General features: G+C 40.3%; 1 protein-coding gene across 1 annotated transcript; it reads right to left on the reverse strand.

Moving 5' to 3' along the window:
- Positions 1-7784: 7784 nt before the first annotated feature.
- Positions 7785-11230, reverse strand: LOC148936184 (uncharacterized). Its single transcript, XM_089078696.1, has one exon. The coding sequence runs from the start codon at positions 11225-11227 to the stop codon at positions 9602-9604; it is 1626 nt and encodes a 541-aa protein (XP_088934822.1). The 5' UTR covers positions 11228-11230; the 3' UTR covers positions 7785-9601.
- Between the last annotated feature and the right edge of the window lie 5262 nt (positions 11231-16492).

Consider the following 16492-nt stretch of genomic DNA (forward strand, 5'->3'; position numbering starts at 1 on the left):
CGACCGCGTCCACAAGCGCGCAACCACCCCGCACCGCGCCGCTACCTTCCCTACGAATTCCTTCCCTACCCAAAAAACCAATCATCCCTCCGATCCTTTTTTTCCGCTCCTGGGGAGAGGGATGCTAACTCCGAGATCGACCAATCCGACCGATCCGACCGAAAATACCGAGGTCGATCTCGGATATAAAAAGGCATCGCTCTCCACAGGAAATCACTCACTCTCCGTTTACTCCTGTTCCTAGCTCGTTTCCGAGAGCTCGCCTCGAGGAAACGATCTTCCGAAACCGGCAGCAAGCCTGAGATTGTTGGGGCTCTCCCCAACGCGCCAAGTTCGCTTGGCCTGGCCGAAAGCCGTCTCCGTAGCTCGCACGGCAAGCCGAGAGTTGCTGGGGTCTCCCCAGCGCGTCGAGTTCGCTCGACCCGACTCTGCCTTTCCGAGATTTCACCGCCGAGTACCGGGGTTCTCCCCGATACTACCTCTCCGAGCACCAGGGTACTCCCTGGTCGACCGAGTACACTCGGCACCGCCACCTTCTTCTCCGCACACAGCTGGGGCTCTCCCCGGCTGGCCGAGTTCACTCGGCGTTCACGCAAACAGACGAGGGGCACACCCCCCGTCAGCCGAGCACTCTCGGCAGGGAACGGGCACACCCGTTCTCCGATCTCAACGATCCGCCGACCTCGCGAAATATCCACCCTCGCGATCATACCCGCGACACGCGTGCACGTTTAAATCGCCGATTTAAAGGCCCGCGACGAACACGTGCGACACTGCCGCCGCCGCGCGCGCCCCGCGCCACCGAACTGCGCACCGCGATCAGTATCGCGCCGACCGCCCGAGCGATCTCTTATTTTGTATTTATACGCATTATCCGCGCGCCGATCACCGCATCGCCCGTCTACGGCCACGAACATTAAACGCGACGATTCGGTGCATTCTATCGCACCACTCTTAGTTAAATAAACATCGTTATTTATTATCGATCTCGCCTAACGATTTAATCACGCCTTTCTGTCTCCAACGTCCTCGCTTCTCCTCCTGGTAACCGACTGACCGCTCTCCGCGCGGAAAAGCGAGACCGTTTTACAATAAATGAATTTAAAATTTTTTGTATACATTTATATAAATATTTTTATATTTGTTTACAATAAATGAATTAAATCACATTATTTTTGTGTATCCAAGAATTATATGACCCATCGAATCCCAGCCACTTGACGTAAACCTTGTTTCCTTTCCTATGCAGCACTTTCTCTACACGATACACGTCCGGATGAGTCGCGCGATGCAACTCATGTAGAACGATCCGGCGACGAATTCTCCGCGATAATCTTCGAGTAGATAGGTTACGGGATTAGTACGCTGTACTTTAGTGATCTTAAACATCTCGGTGGACCAATTTGGCGTGTAATCTTTTTCGAAAGCTGTCTTATACTTGCTCACGCGTACCGAATCACCTATTTAAAATTTTGCCGGACCTGCGATCTTTATCGCGTTGTACCCACCGTGCCCAAGAGTTTTTTAGCGATTGCGGGAGTTACGTCAATGAGTCGCATGCCAATAGTGCGATGTTTGCGTGCGTTGTAATCTGACAAGACGCGGCAGCGTCGACCCATTTGTAAGTACCATTAAGTGTAAACATCCTCCACATGTTGTTTTTAAGTGTGCGATTGAATCGTTCGATGATCGATACCTTCAATATCGAATATGTGGAATAATTATTAACGCTATGTTTTTTCAAGAGTTTCTGCACATCGGCGTTGTAAAACTCCTTCCCCATATCCGTTTGCAAGCTTTTCGGGCATCTTTCGCTTTCTCGAATTATCTCGGCGATAGCGTTAGCCGTCTCACTTTCGACCTTGCTCTTGAGCGGTACGGCCTAGGCATACTTACTCAACGCATTGATGATGGTGAGTATGTAATGATGACCTCTGTTAAAACTCGAATATGGGCGCATCTCGATGATATCAGCTTGCCATAAATCGTCATATCTCCGAATTATGACACGTCTTCGTAGAAAATTTCTTCTGGCCGGAGTGTGCAATTCCTCAACAAGTCGTCGCCTTATGGAGTTAACATTTTTTTCACGTCCATCGGATTTTGATGATTTCATGTTTTGATGATGTTTGATATTAATGTGTCTAAATAAGATATTACAATTAAAATTTTTTTTCCTTACTGACGTCAATCGACTGATTTGTTTCGTCGACACGCGATTTAATTTATAATAATGCCGGTTTCGCGAAATTCTTCGATGATCGACAGCATCTCGTTGTCATGAGCAGTGTGACCAGTTCGGTGCGAAGCGTCGAGCAATCGGAATCGATCCACCAGTTCGTTGAGATCGTCCCAATGCACGTAATCGATCTTGTTGTCATTTAACTTCATGGTGGATGATATATTATTCATGTCTGCCCCCTTTTTACTGCTTCTTTTATATACGAACGGAGCGATGATAATGTACTTAATGTTAATGTACTTGTATCCCTTGTTGCCCATGATGGGATTATGGGTGCTGTAATCTATGAGCATTCGTTGTTAACAGTACACTTTTATACGTTTGTTTGTCATCTTCGGTAAATATAGCCTCATCGGGAAGTCCCTTGAAGATCAATTCGTATAATCCTGGTGTACCATTGTATCTCACATTGTCTATGATTATGGAGTCATTTTTGTCAACGTCAAACTTTTTGTACCGAGCATTGTACCACTTTTGTCGAAATAGATACACATTATCGTACACATTATCGATCGCTTTATCTATGTCGTCACCGAGAAAAAGGCTCACGTACTTTCGTCCCAATGGTCCCAGCTGACCATGAAGCGTCTCACGACTTCCATGCGTTTGCAGACTCTGTGAGGCACTCACTGTGTTTGATGGTTGTTTCGAGTGACGATTCACTAACTTCTTTTGTTTCAAAAATATTTTCATTTCGCACGAATAGCGGTATTTTCGGTGATTCTTTAGATAGTTTTTTCGGTAGTTCTTTCGATGATTCTATGTAGAATCAAACGATGTAGAATGAATTTGACGCGGTATTCAATTGTTTTGTACGCTTTTTAGATTGCGGCGATAATTTCAACCATTCAACATCCGTTCAATACGAATCTCTGTTAGCAGTAATAGTATCGTCATCGCCATCGTCATCGTCATCATCGCTGTTTTCACGTTTCTTTTTTTTCTTAATACTGATATCCTTTGCAACATTGGCATTTTTTTTAATTAGATGTGTTTCCTCGACAATCTGTTTTAGAGACGATGGGTTTGAAGCGTCTCTCCAACGCTACATCTTCATTTATTTTACCAGTTTTCAAAGCACGATATTTTTTGCGAATCAAATCGTTCGTTTTCGCAATCTGTTTTGCTGTTTTCTCGCGATCTTTGATGTTATTCATGTTGCCTAGTTGACGTATCGACATCGACTAATTACATTATGGTACCGCGAACGTGTTAAATTCTTTTCTGTAGCCCGTTGACAAACGGATTGTCTTTGTCTATCATTAGGAATCCGTACTCGCGCCGCCAACATTCGCAGCATAACGCACAGAATTCATTATACGACATGTCAGTATTCACATGATCGTTGTAAACATGTTTCAAGTTGGTACCATTCTGTTTAAATAGAATCAGCAGGTTCGCATTGTCGCGTATCAGATGTTTAAGTATCTTCGTATACATCTGACAGAGATAGAAGCAGTCGATGTTCGAATGATGACCCATCGAGAACTCTCTCATCACATCTTGCTTATCACATGCAATGTCATCGAAAACGAAGATCGAATTGGGGCCTCGCTCGGTGGAATGACATCACTGTTGTTGAAAAACGTAAAATAGCCAATTTCGTCGACCAATACCAATAAAGTTTTGAGATATCGATATTTTGGTTGTTGCAACAACTTCGAGTACACGTACACGTTCTCGAAACGTACACTGTGCGAATTTTCGAGCAAACTTATGAGAACGTTGGTTTTACCGCAATTCGATGGACCGCAAATAATCGCGCGTATAGTACTCGGTAGGTTTCACCATACTTGCGATTCGTCACTTCGTCTCTTATTTGCGCTTTCTCGTCGTAGTTCACGACGTGTATCATCTGCGGATGCCGCACGAATTTCATGTTCACACTGCGTTATCTAGGCTTCGATTGCCTATTTATAGGCGCGCGAAATCGCTCAGTAGCAAAAATGTATCTCGTGCTATCGCATCTATTTGATATTTGGGATTTGCGCGTTGAACAGTTGCAATATATACCGAAGATCATATTGTTACGCATGTGTGGTGACAAGGGCTGTGTTCCCTTTTTACTGGCAGTACTGGCAGTACTGAAAAATTGTTCCGTTATTGACATACAGTGTGCTGCGGCATCTAGTTCCAATGACATAATAAATGGTAGCCATATTGTCACTGCGACTACTGCAGCTCTCGAGGTGAGGTAGTTACGGTGCAATATGGCGTCGAACAAAACGGAAAAAGTGAATTTGTTAGATGCGGAAACCAACAAAATATATAGTTTATATTTAAATACAGAAGACGCACATAAAGTAGGAAATGGTAAGTAAAATCTATATATCATGAAATATACCTAACATCATATTGAAAAATTGATTATTTATGTAAACATTGTGTTATAACTTCAGTAGTAGTAAACCTTATTAATAGTGATCTTATTAGTTTTTTATTGGTCTTATTTAATTAAGATGTAATTAATTATGCTTTATGTATCAATAAAGAATATTTATTTTTTATAAAGTTTTGTTACATACATTTTATAAACTTTGCTTCTGCATTATTAAAATATGCAAAAGAAAATATATCCGATTCTGGTACGTATAATAATTTGTTGTACATATTACAATTTTTATATTATAGTATGGTATATTATAGTAAGATTATATTGTATGAAATATAAACTTTTATATATGTATCGAATAATTCCATCAATAGATACGCCAAGTACACGTACAACAAATTCTGTGTCAAATATATCGGACAATAACGAAGAAACAAAATATGATACCAATGAAGGTGTTACGTCCGTGTTCTCGTCAGGAGGAGGAGAACTCGAGTGGACGCACGGAACCTCTCCTTTTCTCGCGGAACGATGTCGTGATGCCGATCCGCGAGTAGAACGCGCGTTAAGGGGGGCAGGGATCGGGTCAGCGTCGGCGACGTTATTACCCTTACCTGCGCCCGCGCTATTCGGTGGTCCGTTTTAGGTCAGAGAACCGAATCTCTTTGACCAGGGATGGACCTAGTGCGATCTTCAGGGAGCCGGGAACGGCGCGGGGTCAAGGTTAGGAGAGAAAAAAAATAACTGTTTACTATCGAATTTTGATCAATTAATTTTAATAAGAAATAAAAGTGAACTACAATCTTCTGTTCGTATACATAAAAAGGTTAAAGTATTGATAACAAAAAGAGGTCTTGTACATACAAATATAAAAAAAAAAACGACCGCGGGGAAGGAAAATCTCTTATATACCCAATTGCTCAAGTTGGGGTAAGAAATTGGTGATAGCGAACGGGTCTATCGGATCGGGTTGCAGGTGTGGAGGAGGATTGGGGTGCGCGCTGCGGAATGCTTTAATCGGGACGAGGTAAGGGAGAGGATGGCGGGAAATGTACATTGGGACAGTATCGGTTATGGCATGCTTGGATATTTGGTCCCAGAATTGTTGGTCGGGTTTAAATTTCCTTGGGATGAAAAAGGTGCCGGGAGGTGGATGGGCGGGAGAGCGGGGGAATTGACGAACGAGGTGAAAAAACTTCTCCACGTCGAAATTTTCCGGAGTACACTGCCTCTCGAATTCGGCTGCGGAACGGAGGGCGGAGGCGTATTGGTGGAGCGATATATTGGCTAGTTCCGGCTCTACTTCTACTAAGCGCTCCGCGAGTTCTTCGGCGTGGCATTCGCGACGAATCCTTTTATTTGCCTTCTCGCGATGGTGTCGTAATGCCCGTTTCGTTGGTCCGTTCCGAATGGCATTTGTTTGATTCACTATACAAATGAAGGTCAGATAAGAGAGAAGTTGAGGAATCGAAATAAGGCAGCTCCACCGAATCAATCGGCGGCTTGCCCGGTTGGAATGTTGTGGAATCGGAGGAGGCAGCTTCACCGAGTTAATCGGCGGCTTGCCTAGTTAGAAGGTTGTGGAAATGATTGTGAAGTTAGGGAAGGCAGCTTCACCGAGTTAATCGGCGGCTTGCCCATTTGGAATGTTGGAGTGGTTTTAAGATAGATAAATTGAGAGGAATAAGTAAATAAGATGTCGCGAACCAAACTGCCAGTTACCGCGGGAAAAATTGATAAGGTTGGACTTACTTTTTGTAGCGGCCGGGGGCGGTGGTCGAAGAATGTAATTGCCCAGGCTCGATCGTTGAATTGTTCGAGAATAAAGTCGCGCACAGATTCTAACTGTTACGGAAGGTGTCGACCACGAATGTAGCAGGAAGAAGAGAGCGATCCGCTCCGAGTCGCGGTTTTTAAAGGGTTCCGGAGGGGTGGGAATATCTGAGGGCGTGATGGATTTCCGTGTTGGCTTGTCAAATGATAGTTTAGGAAAATTATGAATATAGGGGAAGGAGGGAAGCGGTGTCCTATGATTTGTGGTCGTTTTTCCATTTCCAGATTTCCCAGCGAATGATAGAATTAGTTTTTAGATAGATAGAATTTATTAATAAAAATTCTCCCGCTGGTTCACACTCTTAATCGCTCATTGATGTGCCAGCCAACGGACTAATCAGTTTTTCTTGATTGGTGCTTTTTGTGTTTCCCCACCAATGTGGGGAGTGTCATCCCCGAACGATCCAACGCGTTTCTTATCCGTTAGGAATTTGCTTTTGTTAATATTAATTTTTTATATTGGTAAGTCGTAAACTTGTCGGCGCCGACAAGGCTGTTTACCAAGGATTTTTTTGATAATGAAACATATCTCGGGAGAACGATTGTTTATTTAGAGTTTTTTTTTTGTTTGATCGGGTTATTTTTGTTTGATCGTTCGAAGTGCCCGTTTATGGATTAGCAGCCGTTAAATTTTTCCTTCCCGAAAGAGAAGAATTTGTGAAGTCCCCCGGACGTAACACCCCCCGACTTAGACAAATGTTGGGAGTGCACAACATTTGCAACAATAGGACAATAATTCTTCGCTTTCGGTTCCCCTTTTTTTTGTGAAGAAGAAGGAAGGAACAGGCGACCACCAAAACCCCTTCCTTATTCCCTCGTTCTTCCTCGTCTTCGCCTACATTAATTAACGTTACATTGTTTTCTCGATACTGTTTAAAATTAAGTTGTGCGCATCATTCACTCTCTCCTTTCCTCTGGGTTTTTTTTTTTTTTCAGAAAAATATCTTAAATGTTTCATGTCTGACATTTGTTAATGCGTATTTTTTTTCGAAGTGGTTTATTTCTTCTTGCTGTAGAAAGTGAAGAATACGCAAGACCTTGCATGCTGGGATGCTTGGATTAGATGAGAAGAATACTATTACTAGTGTTATCATTATTATCATCATTATTATTATTATGTAAAAAAAACAAATTCGGAAGAATTATAAAGTTTTCGAAAGGGTTTATATAAATTTGGCTTAACTCTATTCCTTATATAGCGTTCAAGAGTAAGGAAATGATTTTATATAACGAACGATCTGTTTCCCCCCCCTTTTTTTTTTTTTTTTTTTATATATATATATATTACGTGAGTACTACCAGTCGCGTCCCGCTTGGCTTGGAATTATTTTTCCATATTCTGCATTCCAAGATGATTTTTCTATCCTCCTTCCCCGGTTTTCCTTTTTTTTTTTTCGGGATCTTAATGCAAATGGTCAAGCCGTGGCCATTAGGCGTGTTAACGCTCTGTACCTGCCTCAGTCATTGTGTGTCGTCTGATTATATGGTATGTTTGTTATATTAAATAAGGTGACGTTCGCATGACAATTTATTCGACTGGGCAATTATATATATGTAGGATTATTATCCTGCCACGGACTTGTTAATATTATTATGCTGCAGTTCAGGATTGGTAATTGCAGGTGAGGAGAGAAAAGTAAAAATAATAAGCGCTCTCGCTCTCCAGTAGGCACTCAAGCAACACCGATATGAATAAAGAATTAATCGTCTTACATTTCCTCTCTCTTTACGCCACAAAAGGAAAAAATGTAATATAGTAAGTTTAATAATAAAGGAAGTGGATGATATATGTATACAAGGAGCTTAAGTAATTATAATAAAATCATTATTAAATTATAATGTTTACGGTTGTTTAACTTAAACATTACTTTATTGACTAAATAAGTATACGAGATAGAAAAAAGGGATAGCTAACAGAAATAAGGATAGTATAATAAAACAAAGGTTGTATAATTGAGTAATAAACAAAGGTTGTATAATTGAATATTTAAACAAAAGTTGTATAATTAACGAAGGTTGTATAATTGAGTAATAAAACAAAGATTGTTTAATTGAGTATATAAACTAAAAAAAAGTTTTTTTTTTTTTTTTTTTTTTTTTTTTTTTTTTTTTTTAGATTGCTGGGAAGGTATCCACGATTCGGGCCTCTTTCTCGACTCGTGCCTCCCCTAGAGATACCAATGTGTCACGAAGGTTCGTGACCCCCCAGTCGTCCTCGTGCGGCAAGACCAATTTGACCATTGCGGCCCCATTTTCCAATGGACGCACGATATTAATATACCACTGCATCCCTCGGCTAGGATTCGGCACAGAGCTCTAGTTTTTTTGGGCCAAAATCTAGTTGGTTTAGCCGGTCCTGTGTAGGCTAGTCCACAGGTAAGAGCCTGCCATCTTAACTCCTGGAAACGTTCTTCCAGGCGGAAGATTTGATGGAATGGTCTCCACACCTGGCGTCCTATGTCTCTGAGATCGATCCGAGCGGTCCTCTGGGCCGGGTTGACTCCCGTAATCAATCCCCTTTGCCATACGTCGCCGTCTTTTATGGCAACAGGCTTGTCTTCCTCTATATCGTTGGGCAAGCAAGTGAGTTCTTTTGATTTGCGGTTCATTCGGAAATTAAGTTCTTCCGATAGATCTTGCAGAGCTGGTTCTCCATTTTTTAGCCGCACCCAAAACAAGAGCGGAGATTCTACTCGTAGAATCTTACACTCGAGACGCCCGCGAGTCAAACGGCTGGTATCGATAGCTTCCATTTTTCTCTTCTCCCTTTTATTTTTATGTTCTTCACTTCTAAAAAGTTTAATAATTGTTAGGTGGTTGCAAAGAGGGAATAGTAGATAGGAGAAGGAAAGAAAGAGGTTGTTTTGTTGATATTATGTTTTTAGTTCGAACGAAAATCCTGATTTTTCCTCTGGTGGTAATAAAGGGTATACTTGGTTTTCCGGGGTCTTACTATACAGGTCAGACTCTGGTGCGCTGGCCTGTTCGGGTTTTTGAACCCTTTTTGTGCCTAATAGTAATAAAAGATGAGTAATAGAGTCCCAGATGGCGCCCAGTAAATGTATGGACCATCCATATACGGTATGCAAAGCGTAACCATGTACGATCGTGTCTATCATTAGTTTTATGATTCTCCCGGTGAGGTATATTCCAATTACCCCGGCGCTGATATTGCCGAAAATTAAGAATTTATTTCAAAATTCTTTCCATGCGGATGCAGCGATTTTTGTTATGGATGCTTCGTCTAATAAATTTGAAAATGATCCCCCGTTCAGGGAGATTGGTTGTCCCATCATCCGCCTGGCTACCGTGTTGAGCACCGCCGGTCGCTCAGCAGGGAACAATATATCGCGTAGATCATTGAGATCATTTTCGGTGTATATTCCGCTTGTAGCGAGCGATCCAGGGCTAACATATTTCCACGTAGGTTTGGTCATAGGTTTCATAATTGTGGGCGGCAATGATTCCACAGGTTTAGGCATAAGTTTATACCACGAATCTCCTAGGTGATACATGGTAGGTGCGAAAGAGTTGCAGTTTATTTGAGTCCCCTGTCGCAATAGTACATGGGTCTGCGGCGTTAAATAATAGGTTTCGTTTCCCCGAATGACTGGTAGCTGATTATAACAGTTGTCAGTTCTTGTGATTTTTACTTCCACGGGTACGCATTTTACGATGTGTATTACTTCTCCGGCTAACAGGGCCATATATCCAGGTCCTTTCATTAAGTAATAAGCAAAGATATCGGGTGTTTGAGTGGCTATAGCTAAAGCGTTTTTTAACATTCCCTGCTCTAGTTCACACTGTTGCAAAAGGATATTTCTATATAATTGATTTATCTGCGTACGGATGTGCTTTTCGACGTATACGAATTTGGAATTCATGTAGGTGAATATGTCGAGGTTAGAGACACGCGTTCGTTGTTTGAAAATCGTTACGCCACGCGAGGTTTCGAAGATGATTAATTTAGGATGTTCGGTTCGAGTGAGTGTATAGCCGCATGTTGCGTATTTTCCTTTGCTAGTCAAGGCGAAAGTTATATCTTGTGCAGTTAATGAATAGACTATTAGTTGTTGTTCATTTACGTTATCTATTATTTTGTCTGCAATCCCACTGTACAATACTCCATAATTGTTGAATTTACAAGTGTCGGCGGGCACTGGATCCCAATAGGTCTCACCTCCCTCTATATCTGTGCAATGGGTGGTAGTGAGTTCACAGGCCATGCCGGATCTGAGTAGCACTCGATTACTATTTATCCGTACGTCGGCTATATATTCTTGTAGTGAGATTTTTACGCTGGCGAGTACCACGACGTCAGTCCACGTGCCGTACGGATCCGAATACGTGCTCCCCTTGCACGATCCATCGGCGTCTACGTGTCCTGCCAATGTTACTGGTCGGGCAGTGGTATGATTCGGTTTTAATCCAGTGATATATCCGTTATGTAACTGATAAGTTCCATAAGAATGCATTCGTTGGCACACTTCACGTGATGTTTCTTCTATATATGAATATTTGCCATTCAACACATCCATGGAATGGGAAAACATTCCGCATTTTTTTATTAATCTGTCTATTTCGACTTTGCATTGAATAACCTTTACTGACTCGAATTCGTTTATTTGTAGAAGTTGTATATAGACATTAGTTGAATTTACGTTCTGTGGCGGAATGTCGCATTCCTCGATATTTAGTAGAGATAAGGTTGTTAGATTTGTTGAGGGCGAGCCGCAATCATAGCCTATTATCCCATGCGTTTTATGAAACCGGATTGTTAAAATTGTTATTATTACTGCCCAGCAATTATGGAGATCCATCTGGAAAAGGTTATGTTTTTTTCTTGTTATTTATCTGGAGGTAATTTAATATGCGAAATTCGTAAACGATTAGGGTGGACAATTCGACTATTTTTCTTTATTCTAATTTTTACGTTATTTTTATTTAATATTTCTAATACTTCGTGTGGTCCGGTATACTGATCCCCAAATTTACCCGGTTTAGGTCCCTTTAATAGAAAAACGTAATCCCCAGATTTAAAGGTTTGAGGGTTGATTTTTTTGTCATAATATTTCTTTGATTTATGTTTCGCCTCGATGATATTTTCACGCGCGTTCCCTCGAAGGTTATGGAGTAGAGTGACTAAGGTTACTAAATAGTCATCGTAACTAGTTAATTTATCTTCTGGTGCTAGAAATTTTTCCGAAGGTATCCTTGCAATTTTTCCAAATATTAATTCGTATGGAGTATGTTTTGTAGCTTCGTGTACACAGGTGTTATAATTAAACATTGCGAGGCTAACCCATCGGTCCCATTGTTCTTGTTCGTTTGTATATTGTTTAAGATACTCTCCTAGTGCGTGATGCGATCGCTCTAGAGATCCATTGGATTGAGGATGGAAGGCGGTTGTACGAAACTTACGAATTCTAAAAAGTTTTGCAATCTTTCTCATTAAGTCGCTGACAAAGTTTCTTCCCTGATCGGTTAGTATTGCTTTGGGTGCTCCGATATACAAATGAATTTATTAACAAAAGCCTCGGCTATTGTTTCAGAGGTTTGATTTGGTAGGGGAATTCCCATGCTGAATTTAGTCACTTGATCTTGCAGTGTCAAAATGTATTCATTTCCTCTCTCAGTTTTTTGTAGAGACCCGACAATATCCATTGCTACTTTGTCGAAGGCTGTTCCCGGAGTATCGGTAATTACCATGGGCTGTTTCGTTTTAACGCGTACTAACTTTTTCAGTTGACATTGTAAGCATTGCTGAATATACCGTTGGACGTCAGATTTTATATTTTCCCAATAGTAATTATGCTTAAGTCTGTTATACGTTTTAGTAACGCCTCTATGTCCACCTGTAGGTGAGCAATGTGTTTCGCCTATTATAGAAGGGCGAAGATCCTTCGGAGGGTATCTTACTAATCCGTTACAAATAATTAGTTTAGTTAATGAGTCGAGAAAGGTCATTTGTAATTGTGTCTTAATATTGCTCCAAGGAATATTGCAAATGAAATCCGTTTTAGCAATGCTAATAGTTTCTAATTTTAATTCCTCTGTTATTTTTCGTAATTCCATCAGAGTTTGCGTTATATATTTTAAAATCATTGTTGACCCTTCTCTCGACCCTTCTTCAATGGGTAAGGCCACATGGAAGTAGTTTTTGCGTTTTACAACCTGCGATCTACACAGAGCGAGTTTATTGAAGGTAGGCAATTCGTTGCGCTCGAGTAATTTTCGTGCTCCAGAATCCAATGGGTTTCCATTGACATCGACAAAATATGCTATGTTATCTTTCCGCAAAAATAATAATTCGCGGGAATCGATAACATTGTTTTTTATTAGCTTATGGCCAATTATAGTTGGTTTAAGTTTATCTATACTGTTAAGCTCTTCGTTCTCTTCGTTAGTTATTTCGCTTCCCCCTTCGTCGTCACTCTCTTTTTCCTTGTCGCTTTTGTTGGCTTGATCCGCAATTTCTTTGGGTTGCATTGAATTTAAGTGTTTATTTCGTTCATTTATCGTTTGGCTGCGAGTGAGCATTCTTCTGGCTCTTGGTGGATCGTGTATTAATGCTTTCTCTGTCTGCTGCACTGGTAATTCATCCAGTTCTTCTTGTGTAAAGGGTATGGAATCCGTATTATCTTTAAACAGATGGTCGTCAGGTAGTAAATTCTCTGTTTGCTCGTCATCTGAAAGATACAACTCGAAGTTTTCGTCCTCTTCTATTTCTTCCTCCTCGTCGGATTCTTCTAACATTTTAGAAATTATTTCTGCATCCTTTGCTTCGTTGGGATTCAACAAAGTTTTGTGATCAATAATTGCCTTGCAGTTCACTTCTTCGAAATTCACCGGATTCCTGGATAACGCATCAGCATTTACGTTAGTTTTTCCTGCTTTGTATACGACATCGTAATCGTATTCGGCTAATTTTAATCTCTATCGTAATATTCTCATGTTGGTATCTTGAGCGTTTTTAAACCACAATAAAGGTTTATGATCTGTGACTAAAGTAAATTTTCGGCCGTATAAATATGGGCGGAAATGCTTAACACAGTATAATATAGCCAGCGCTTCCTTTTCGTATGTATCATATTTTAATTCATTATCAGTTAGAGTTCGTGACGCATACGCGACTGGTCGGTCCTTATTTATTTCACCTTGCGACAATATTCCTCCTACTGCTACTCCGGAAGCGTCGGTGGTTAGGATAAAAGGCTTTGAAAAATCAGGATATTGCAACACGGGTTCTTCACATAATCTTTGTTTTAATTTTTCGAATGATTCTTCTTGTTCTTGTGTCCACTCGAAACGTACGTCATTTTTTAATAAATTTGTTAAGGGTTTTGCTAATTTAGAAAAATTAGAGATAAATCGTCTGTAATATCCCGCTAGTCCTAGAAATTGTTTAATGTTTCTGGGTGTCTTAGGTCTAGGAAATCGTCGTACGGCCTCTAATTTTTTGGGTCGGGTTTAACTCCGCTTTTGCCTATGACGTGTCCCAAATAAGTTACTTCGGATTTTAAAAATTCACATTTGTCGGGCTGTAATTTTAAATTTGCTTCGCGTAGTTTATCTATTAAAAGATTATATTTTCTCTCATGCTCTTCTAATGATGACGCGTAGATAACTATATCGTCCATATAAACAAATAATTCCTTTCCTTGTAATCCTGATAAAACTAAATCCATTAATCGTTGGAAGGTAGCAGGAGCATTTTTTAATCCAAATGGCATTCTATCAAATTCATAATGCCCAAAAGGTGTTGTGAAAGCGGTTTTATGGCTATCTGCTGGATTCATTTTTATTTGATGAAATCCTGAGGCTAGATCGCATACCGAAAAATATCGAGCTCCTCCCAATTGATCTAAGATATCGACTATATTTGGTAGTGGATACGCATCTCCGATAGTTTTGTCATTTAATGCCCGGAAATCTAATACCATTCTCCATCGTTTATTTCCTTGGGAATCTTCTTTCTTGGGTACAATCCATATGGATACAATCCATATGGGCGTATTGTAAGGCGACTGTGAAGGTTTTACTATGCCCCCCTCTAGCAGCTCTTCTACTTGTTTGTTTATTTCCTCTTTGTGAACTTGCGGAAATCTATACTGACGGGTGTTAATCGGCTGATCATCTGTTGTAGATATTTTATGTCGTAAAACATTAGTCGCTGTCAGTTTTTCCTCAGGTATATGAAACCTGTCTTGACTATTAATTATAAGATTTATCACATTCTCTTTTTCATAATTATTCAAGTGCTCTAGTCATAATAATTCTATAATTTTTGTGAGTCTATCCTTTTGGTTTTCTTCCGATAGTATTAAGCATTTGATAGCTTCGTTTTCCTTGTTATTACTTTGTATCCCTTGTATAACTTTCTCTTTATGTTTTGATTTGCGCTTACGTATACATTCATCTATTATCACTTGAGATTGATTTTGTCTTAATTTAAAAATTCTCGAGGACGGTTTTCTATTTTTCATTCCTAATTTGCCGAGGTTTATTTCATTCGACTTATTTATTTGTATTCTTTCCATAAGCTCTTTGGCGGTAATATGAGAGGGTTCATTTTTTTTATTCGTTTTTTCTGAGAACATCCCAACTCTTGGGAATTTATCACCCTTTAGCGAGACTGAGGCATTAGTATTGTCGTTTTCGTTTAGACAGAATCGTGTCGGATTACGTAGTGAGGTTTGGTAACTTCCCTCCTCGTAACCGATGGAGCTGGAAAATGCTCGAGAAGTGCGGAAACTTTCATCGACAATTCCAGAATTAACTTTTGAAGTGATTCGACAATTTTCACCTCCAAGGAACTCAAAATTTTTTAAATTTTCGGACGAGGTTTGGTAACTTCCCTCTCCGAGGATTTTGGGATGGGACAATATCTCAGAGGAGGTTTGGTAACTTCCCTCTTGCTGAGTATCGAAATTATGATTTCTCCTTTTGTTTCCTCTCATTTTAATTTCATTTTTATTTTTGACCTTTAAATTTTTATTAATTTTATCTCTATTTATGGAAATTTTAATTTCTATATTATTTATATTTCCGTCCTCTGTTGTCTTTGCATTCTCTCTTTCATTCTCATTTTTATTTTCATTTTTATTTTCGTTAACAATTTCAATATTCATAATCTCGTCTTCCTCTCTACTTATTTCATTTTCGTTTAACAATTCTTTTTTATGGTCAATATGTTTGGTCTCTCTTGGAAAGGAACTCGGGTGTGAAGTTGTTAATTCTTCGTGATAATCTAATGTCTTTATTCTGGTTTCACACAGGTCGACCATCTCATTCAGAGGTCTAAGATTTATGGTCGGCACCCTGACTTCTACTTCTTCGTCCCGCGTGTTTATGATATTTAAGTATGCTTTCCCCGAGACATTTTCCACGATCGTGTCCCCTAGATAGATTCCGTAAGTAATCTGTAATCTTCAATTTTGGTACATATCCAATTTTGACATTAGGGTTGCCAACTCTTACATAAAATAACGATTCTGATCTGGGTGATACTACTATAGTTTCTGGTGACAGAAAAGGTACTTGGATACCGGATACATCTATACATCCTTGTGCATAATCAATTTTCGATGATGTTTGTTTAAAGAAATCGTTGCCTAATATACCAGCTTGCGGTATCGGAAAGTCGTCGGGTACTATGTGGAAATTTACTGAGGTGTCGAAAAGGCTTAGCGTAGTTTCGCCAAGAGTAAAGACCGGATAATCGTTTATTCCGTTTAATTTTAGAATGTTACAATAATTAATGCGTACTCCCTCAGGTATAAAATTTTTTTTAATTATATTAGGTCCGGAACCGGTGTCTAACATAAGAGTTATGTGAGGGACTGTTTTTTGTATTTCTACCTGAACGGTCGGCACGCGACTGTGTTTATCGAGGTTTACCGCTACTGAGCGAGCGTTCGGAGCGTTTTTTATTGAGGCGCTGAAGATGTCGACGGGCGTGGAATCCGTTCGGTCCCCTGTTGCACGCCCGGCTTCGAGGGGCCGTTAGAGTTTACCGAATCTTTTGCCATTCTTCGATTATTACTTGCGATGCGCAATTCACAGTTTTCGAGGAGATGCCCTTG

Source organism: Pogonomyrmex barbatus, unplaced genomic scaffold, assembly GCF_055798465.1.
Source record: "Pogonomyrmex barbatus isolate J1 unplaced genomic scaffold, ASM5579846v1 scaffold28, whole genome shotgun sequence".
NCBI classification, from domain to species: domain Eukaryota; kingdom Metazoa; phylum Arthropoda; class Insecta; order Hymenoptera; family Formicidae; genus Pogonomyrmex; species Pogonomyrmex barbatus.

Excerpts from the sequence above, each read along its gene's own strand:
- LOC148936184 (XM_089078696.1), bottom strand. The coding sequence starts at position 11,227 with ATGGATCTCCATAATTGCTGGGCAGTAATAATAACAATTTTAACAATC.